Source organism: Salvelinus fontinalis, chromosome 16, assembly GCF_029448725.1.
Source record: "Salvelinus fontinalis isolate EN_2023a chromosome 16, ASM2944872v1, whole genome shotgun sequence".
Classification (NCBI taxonomy): domain Eukaryota; kingdom Metazoa; phylum Chordata; class Actinopteri; order Salmoniformes; family Salmonidae; genus Salvelinus; species Salvelinus fontinalis.
In genome coordinates, this window is record NC_074680.1 from 27,116,843 (window position 1) to 27,125,724 (window position 8,882).

The following is an 8,882-nucleotide window of genomic DNA, read 5'->3' on the forward strand; positions in this document are numbered from 1 at the left end:
TTCACTTTGTCATTATGTGTAGATGGGTGAGAAAATAATAAATGTAATACATTTTTAATTCTGGCTGGAACACAACAAAATGTGGAATAAGTTAAGGGGTCTGAATACTTTCTGTAGGCACTGTGTTTAAAAGTGAGTGGCTATTTTTACAAGGATATAAGTGTATGTTTCTTGTAACCAGATATGATATAACTAACAGAGTAAATTGAAAATATGAAATGTGCAGAATGTTTTCCCTCTTGTTTTAATTATGTTAAATAGATGACATGTTTACTGCATATTTGATTTACATTACATCAATGTAAATATAGTTTGTAAATTTTATTTTGTATATTTTTTGTGAAATGTTTCTTAAATCACATTTTAATAAAGAAAATGTATAGACAACAACATAAGTTCTTTATCAGGCAGAGGGTACTAACTCAACCAAAAAGGTATATCAATCCAGTAACTATTTGCATACAGCCAGTGATCTAAGCTATGTACATTTGACGGTTTGGTGAGCTAATAATAAACTGTTGAGATGATAGCTTGTTCAGAACAAATAATTCCCTTATCATTCACAAAAATGTTGATGTTCCAAAACAGAGAAGAGTATTTAAAATGGCAATGCTCTAATGGTAGTTGCAGGGGTTAAAGCAACAACAACAAAATCCCATGACTAAAACTGTCGATCTCAGATGGATTGTTTGAGGGGCCAAGTAAACTTCCCCTTTCATGTAAAAAGTCATGACCATCATGATTTTAGGGAAAGATGATCATTTTGTACATGTATTAACCTGTGAGTTTGACCAATAACTTTTTAAATATTTTTAATATAAAAACATTGAAAACATTTATAAACAAATCCATATGATGGAAATCCGTCGCAGTGATGGAGAACTTGAACTCCTGTACTGTAGTTACCTAGTGCTGATTGATAGACATATCTGTGATTGACTGTCCACACTTCCTAGCTACTCAATCATCATCATGACATAATCAGAAAGCTCCCAATTCAATGGGTAAATACACTAAACAAAAACATAAACACAACATGAAACAATTTCAAAGAATTTACAGAGTTAAAGTTAATATAAGGAAATCAGTCAATTCAAATGAATTCATTAGGCCCCAATCTATGGATTTCACGACAGGGAATATAGATATGAATCTGTTGGTTAGATACCTTAAAAAAAAGGTGGGGTGTGGATCAGAAAATCTGTCAGTATCTGGTGTGAATACCATTTGCATCATGCAAAACTACAAATCCCTGCAAGGTCCTGCACGTCATCTCTAGCTAACACTTTTGCTAACAGGTATTGTGTCAATTTAAAACTAGCACAAGATAGTTCACAAAATTGTAAATTTAAAGACATTTTGCCAATTTATTCATTATTACATTTAACTAACATTAGATAGTTAATCCAGAGATTCTTACCTTTGCCTTGATTCGACAGTCTCGTCCAGATCATGGCATTTGTAGTTCTTTATCATAACCATATTAGCAGCTAATTTGCATTTAATTTTTGCGGAGTTAATCCAGGTAAATATATTCATAAATAACCTTGTCCTAGTGGGATTTACAGTTATCAAAACGTCATGAGGGTAAGCCTACATGAAACACAGCCCTTATTTTAAGTGTTTCTAAAATCCCCTATGGGAAAAATTTATGGTGGAAAAACAATTGGAACCATTTCCCTGTTTGACCGCTAGGTTTTATGGATATTATGACTCATACTGTGGTACTCTATGACCAGTTTACATACACAAGCATAAATTTGATCCCAAATAAAAAAGCCATGTAACATTCTTTTAACATGTTTTATTGTTAGAGATATGAAACCATTCTTTACATATACAAACACATCTAGGTACAGGATACACTTTTGCGCATTCAAACCACTCCAAAGCATAGTCTTCATTTAGTATAAATGTATAATGAATCAATAAGACAGTTTTTTATATTGTAGTGAAATGTAACACTTGAAAACCAATCCATCTCTTCGTATCCAAGAAAATCTCAGATTCTCATCCACTTACTTTAATTTGTAACCAAGCATACTGTACCTAAAGATACACCAGTCTGTCAATGTTTTTAGTTGCTGAGTTGCTACAAGGATCGTCTGTGAATTGTGTAATAACTTATGCAACCATGAGAACACGGTCTCTGACTATATAATTTGATGACTTAGTGAGGGATGTAGGGGATGAGGGTTTGAGAGCTGAAAGCCTCAGGCCGAGACTCCTAACTTGACTGAGAAGGAGGTTCCGCAGGAGCAGCCGTGGTCTGCCTGGGGGTTCTTCAGCATCTGGAAGGAGGAGCGGATCAGCTCCTGAGTATAGTCCAGTGTAGAGCCTTTCACAAACTCCAGGCTATCTTGGTCCACAATGATCCCTACCCCTCCCTGCTCAAACACCCTGAGAGAAAAAAATGGGGTGCAGTGGAAAGAGTTTAGAATGGATTAAAAAAGGGGCATTCGAAGGGATTGAGGACAGAGAGATAGCACGTAACACAGTGTAATGATCAGATATACAAACCCACAGACAGTGTGGTGAAGAAAGCGCAACAGCTTCTCTTCAACCTCAGGACGCTGAAGAAATTTGGCTTGTCACCTAAAACCCTCACAAACTTTTACAGATGCACAATTGAGAGCATCCTGTCAGGCTGTATCACCGCCTGGTACGGCAACTGCACCGCCCACAACCGCAAGGCTCTCCAGAGGGTAGTGCAGTCTGCACAACGCATCACCGGGGGCAAACTATCTGCCTTCCAGGACACCAACAGCACCCGATGTCACAGGAATGGCAAAAAGATCAAGGACAACAACCACCCAAGCCCCTGCCTGTTCACCACACTAACATCCAGAAGGCAAGGTCAGAACAGGTGACTCAAAGCTGGGACCGAGAGACTGAAAAAGAGCTTCTATTTCAAGGCCATCAGACTGTTAAACAGCCATCGCTAACACAGAGAGGCTGCTGCCTACATACAGACTTGAAATCATTGGCCACTTTAATAAATGGATCACTAGCCACTTTAATAATTCTACTTTAATAATGTTGACATACCTTGCATCACTCATATGTATATACTGTATTTTATACCATCTATTGCATCCTGCCTATGCCACTCTGTCATTGCCCATCCATATATGTATATATTCTTATTCCATTCCTTCACTTAGACTTGTGTGAATTAGGTAGTTGTTGTGGAACACCTGAAACCCCACCTCTTTAAGGAATACCTAGGATAGGATAAAGTAATCCTTCTGACCCCCCCCCCCCCCCTTAAAAGATTTAGATGCACTATTGTAAAGTGGCTGTTCCACTGGATGTCATAAGGTGAACGCACCAATTTGTAAGTCGCTCTGGATAAGAGCGTCTGCTAAATGACTTAAATGTAAATGTAGATTACATGTTAGATATTGCTGCACTGTTGGAACTAGAAGCACAAGCATTTCGCTACACTCACAATAACATCTGCTAACCATGTGTATGTGACCAATACAATTTGATTTGATTTGAGATAATGATTGTGTTAGCACAAATAATTGTGTTACTGCTGCATGCCATTCAACACATTAAATAGTTAATTCATAATGAGTTCTTCTTGAATGATTACAGAGGAACAATCAATCAATGACAAATACCTGTCATCCTCGTTCCTAGTACTGTCAACGATAAACTTGTACTGGAACCCAGAGCAGCCTCCCCCTTCCACCTGTATTCTCAGGTACTCTCCCTTATCCATGATTTCTTCTAGCCTCTTAACAACACACAGAGAAGAGGGTAATTATGTCAGTCCTTGACATTGTGGAGTGTCCTTGTATCACTTGATCATCCCCCACAGTGTTGATGAAAGGGAAAGTGAGTGAGAAAAACAGTAGAACTTTACAGCCCACACATATGGGAATTATTTCAAATGAGAAGTTACATTATATATATTGTACATGACGTGTAAGCAATTTGAGTGAATAATTGCCCTAACCTGAACACATGATGCACTGAGGTATACTTTCTCTTCAACTGGACTGGACTCTGCTGGTTCCTCTTCGGCTGATGTGCTGCTTAATCGATAGAAATCTGTGTAGAGGGGTTGTGACCTTTGGGGACATCTCAGTAATATCGGTTGGCCCACATTGGTGACAAGGGGAGCAGAGCCCCTAAAATAAATACAATTATTCAGTCAAATCAGAGTACCAAAGATGCTCAAGACATACACATCACTCACTTTGAATATACACCACATGACCAAAGGTATGTGTACACCTGCTCGTCAAACATCTCATTCTAAAATCATGCCCATTCAGTCACAAGAGCATTAGTGAGGTCGGGCACTGATGTTGGCTCGCAGTCAGGGTTCCAATTTATCCCAAAGGTGTTTGGCAGGGTTGCGGTCAGGGCTCTGTGCAGGCCAGTCAAGTTCTTCCACACCGATCTCGACAAACCATTTCTGTATGGACCTTGCTTTGTGCACGGGGGCATTGTCATGCTGAGACAGGAAAGGGCCTTCCCCAAACTGTTTCCATAAAGTTGGAAGCACATAATCATCTAGAATGTCACTGTATGCTGTAGTGTTAATATTTCCCTTCACTGGAACTAAGGGGCCTAGTCCAAATCATGAAAAACAGCCCGAGACCATTATTCCTCTTCCACCAAACTTTACAGTTGGCATTATCCATTCGGGCAGGGGGCGTTCTCCTGGCATCCGCCAAACCCAGATTTGACCATTGGACTGCCAGATGGTGAAGCGTGATTCATCACTTCAGAGAACGTGTTTCCACTGCTCCATAGTACAATTGCGGTGAGCTTTACACCACTCCAGCCGACGCTTCCATGGCTGCTCATTTTATGAAGCTCCCGACGAACATTTCTTGTGCTGATGTTGCTTCCAGGGCAGTTTGGAACTCTGTAGTGAGTGTTGCAACAGAGGACAGCACTCGGGGTTCCCATTCTGTGAGCTTGTGTGGCCTACCACTTCGCGGCTCCGTTGTTGTTGCTCTTAGACGTTTCCACTTCAGAATAACAGCACTTACAGTTGACCTGGGCAGATCTAGCAGGGCAACATTTTTACGAACTGACTTGTTGGAAAGGTGGCATCCTATGACGGTACCACGTTGAAAGTCACTGAGCTCTTCAGTAAGGCCATTCTACTGCCAATATCTGTCTATGGAGACTGCATGGCTATGTGCTCAAATCCACTCATTATATAGCGTAGTTAGTTACAATTTCTTCATCCAAATAAAAACTATTCAACTAGTTAATGCTGACCAACTAAGTACAAATGAATGCAACTCTATGCCTATACTACAGACATATAAGGCCTAACGTTAGACTGACAGCAGTGCAGTCTACTAGTTACTACTACTTATGCTTCGATCACACCGTTAGTGTCATGGCATTTTGGCACACCAGAAGTACATTAATTTCCAATGGAACCCTTATGCGTCAAACTGTATGCATGACAGAAATGGTAGCAGAAGGTGAATGTTTAACTTTTGTTGCACACATATCCAGATGATGCTGCGTACCATTTTTCACAAAGACGCTATCGGTGTGATCGAGGCGTTCGCTGCAGGGAAGGGGTGGCAGGTAGCCTAGTGGTTAGAGCGTTGGGCCAGTAACTGGAAGGTTGCTGGATCAAATGCCCGAGCTGACAAGGTAAAAATCTGTTGTTCTGCCCCTGAACAAGGCAGTTAACCCACTGTTCCCTGGTAGGCTGTCATTGCAAATAAGAATATGTTCTTAACTGACTTGCCTAGTTAAATAAAGGTTAAAAAAAATAATTAAAAGAGCGTCTGTGCAAAATTCTACGCTTACAGTTTGACGCATATGTTGTTAGAATTTATGTTTATGCACTATAGGCTGTTAGCAGATTGGTTGAAGGTGAATGATGTTTTGTTACACACACAATGCAGAGGGGGTATGTAAAAACTGACCACCACAGGCCATAAAAGCTGTGGACAGTCTGGAGAGGGGAGGGGTGCATCTCTCTAGACCAACCAGGAGTTTAGAATACTGGACAATACCATATTAGGAACTGTTTCAGTGAATGGTCGAGGGGGACACAAGATGGAGCTGCTCTACCCAACAACCAGATGTGGAGAAGGAAAACGCCAAGGGGCTTGGACAAGTTGGGGGGCCCACAAAGGAGGAGCAAGAGTATGAACCATGCTAAATCTCTACTATGATAGGCCAACTGGAAGAGTTGAGAATAAACTTGTCATAGTATAAAACTACTATTTTGAGTACATTCCACAGTTCTCTGATCTACCCTGCGCGGAGATCCAATGAACCCGTATATACAAAAATTGCATTTGCCATTTATTGTTTGAGTTTAATTAAAATACTTAAACTATATTCGGTGACTATGAATCACATTTTGTCCTGATGCCAGATTTGAAATGACGCAAATCTCTTTCAATGTTGATAAATCCAATGTAGGTACCACATAGAACGCAATACTACAAAGCAAACACAGCATTCTATTGGAAATTAATGTAATTCTGGTGTACCAAAATGTGAAAACACTGTCAGTGTGATCGAGGCGTTACCCCTTGATCACACCAATAGAGTTTTGAGCAAAATAATAGGCAGCATCATCAGAAGTTCAACATTCACCTTCTGCTACCATTTCTGTCAAGCCGTCTACACATACTTTGGATACATCCAACATAGGAACCACAGAACACACTGCAACTGCTCTTGCGAGGCAAACGCAGCGTTCCATTGGAAATTCATGTATTTCCGGAGTACCAAAATGCGATAACACTGTTGGTGTGATCGAGGCATTAGCTTTGGAACACAACCTGTCTGTTGGTTAGTATTGTGGTAAGTTTTTTTTCTCCATCGCCACCCACCAGAACGATGCACAACTCTGGGAGTCCAACCTGTTTCCCAAAGCCTATAGCGATGGGTCCAGCCTTGGGGTCATGCATAAAGGCTCAGTGGATCATGAGAGCTGGCTCGACCCATGTGTAGCTAGATCAAGACACACAACGTTGACTAAGTACAAAGTATTTGTCTGATTAGATGATAGGACAATGTTTTATTAACAGCAATCAAACTTTTACGTAGCTAACGTTAGATGACGAAAGCTTGATTGGCCCAAAATGATAACCAATGCTGTAATATTAAGAGCGCGGAATGGACAGAATTAAGTTATTTAAATGCCTTCTTAAACAATTCTCTTATATTTCAATACCCATAGAATTGCTTATTGTATACCTAGCAAGGGTCCATGCTCTTGTCTTTGTCGCACTCAACATAGCTCCTCGAAGAACGAATGACATCTTCCGTAACACTGTAGCTAGAAAGCCCACCCCGAACATGGAGAACTGTGGCGTCAGATCAAGAGACGAAAAACCCTTGGTCATGACGTCATAAGAAACGCCTACCGTGCAATATGTAAAATATCTGATTCGTTACTTTCAACGCCAGTCAGCGGACCTTGTAGATTCGCGACAGTTTCCTGTGACAAGGAGTGTCTGTGGGCCTGCACTTGAAGCAAAGATTTTTTTTATAAGTAACCCAAGATAGACCAGAGCCTGTCGTTTCTAATGGGAGAAAATGAATTATCGTTGGAAGAACAAGCAAGGAGGTGGGCAGAGTCAAGAACGAGCTAGTGAGATCCTATTGTCGCGTTCTAGCATTTATTTGCATATTTCTGTTAGGGAATACCTACTCTGCGCAGTGTGCGTGTGCAGTAACGAAATTCGCCCTTGCACTCCTTCTAAACAACGCACTTTTTAGAAACGTTGACAAAGGGTAGTCTACAAAACACAGATTCCAGTTTTGGCAACAAAGAAACTGTAGGGGTGATAAACTGTTTCATCGATGAGAAAATGTGCAGAATTTCGGCCAAAATCCATATCGCTCAATCTTCTCCCACTGCCGGCAACTAGGGCTTTCTCTCATCACCATATTTGGTAGTGAGTGGAAACGCCAACCTGATGCTGGCTGGAATGCTTCATATTAATACATCCGGTGAAATATCTGGCTTATTGTTCTATCTGTGCCTGAAGGACGCAAGCGGTATGTATTAAAAAGTTGTTTTGTTCGCCTAATATATATTTTTCACAACTTATTATATCGGTGTATATTCAAACGAAGATAGAACGGTAGTTAACAAGTGAATGTTGGATTGATGGATTTGTTACTGTAGACCAGGGGTTGCCAAACTTTTTTTTCGTCCACACGACCCCATTTGGATATTTGAAAATTCTCGCGACCCCAACCAGCCAATGTTTACATTTGGGGGGGCTATGGCAGGCAATTGCAAAACATTCTAACAGTAGAAAATAGTAAAAATAGAGAAAAATCCTGGAATGAGTAGGTGTGTCCACACGTTTAATGGTACTGTATATATATACCGTTCAAAAGTTTGGAGTCACATTTTCTGTCCATTAAAATAACATCAAATTGATCAGAAATACAGTGTAGACATTGTTAATGTTGTAAATTACTGTTGTAGCTGGAAACGGCTGATTTTGAATGGAATATCTACATAGGCGTACAGAGGCCCATTATCAGCAACCATCACTCTTGTGTTCCAATGGCACGTTGTGTTAGCTAATCCAAGTTTATAATTTTAAAAGGCTAATTTATCATTAGAAAACATTTTTACACTTATATTAGCACAGCTGAAAACTGTTGTGCTGATTAAAGAAGCAATAAAACTGGCCTTCTTTAAACTAGTTGAGTATCTGGAGCCTCAGCATTTGTGGGTTCGATTACAGGCTCAAAATGGCCAGAAACAAAGAACTTTCTTCTGAAACTCGTCAGTCTATTCTTGTTCTGCGAAATGAGGTGAGAAATTGCCAAGAAACGGAATATCTCGTACAACGTTGTGTACTACTCCCTTCACAGAACAGCGCAAACTGGCTCTAACCAGAATAGAAAGA

At 40.2% G+C, this 8,882-nt stretch overlaps 1 protein-coding gene across 1 annotated transcript; it reads right to left on the reverse strand.

Moving 5' to 3' along the window:
- Positions 1–1,789: 1,789 nt before the first annotated feature.
- Positions 1,790–7,370, reverse strand: LOC129812905 (iron-sulfur cluster assembly 2 homolog, mitochondrial-like). The gene is made up of 4 exons (XM_055864882.1): positions 7,207–7,370; positions 3,968–4,142; positions 3,630–3,745; positions 1,790–2,400 (listed from the first exon to the last, which is right to left on the reverse strand). Exons 1-4 carry the CDS (start codon positions 7,353–7,355, stop codon positions 2,214–2,216), a joined length of 627 nt encoding a protein of 208 aa, XP_055720857.1. The 5' UTR covers positions 7,356–7,370; the 3' UTR covers positions 1,790–2,213.
- Between the last annotated feature and the right edge of the window lie 1,512 nt (positions 7,371–8,882).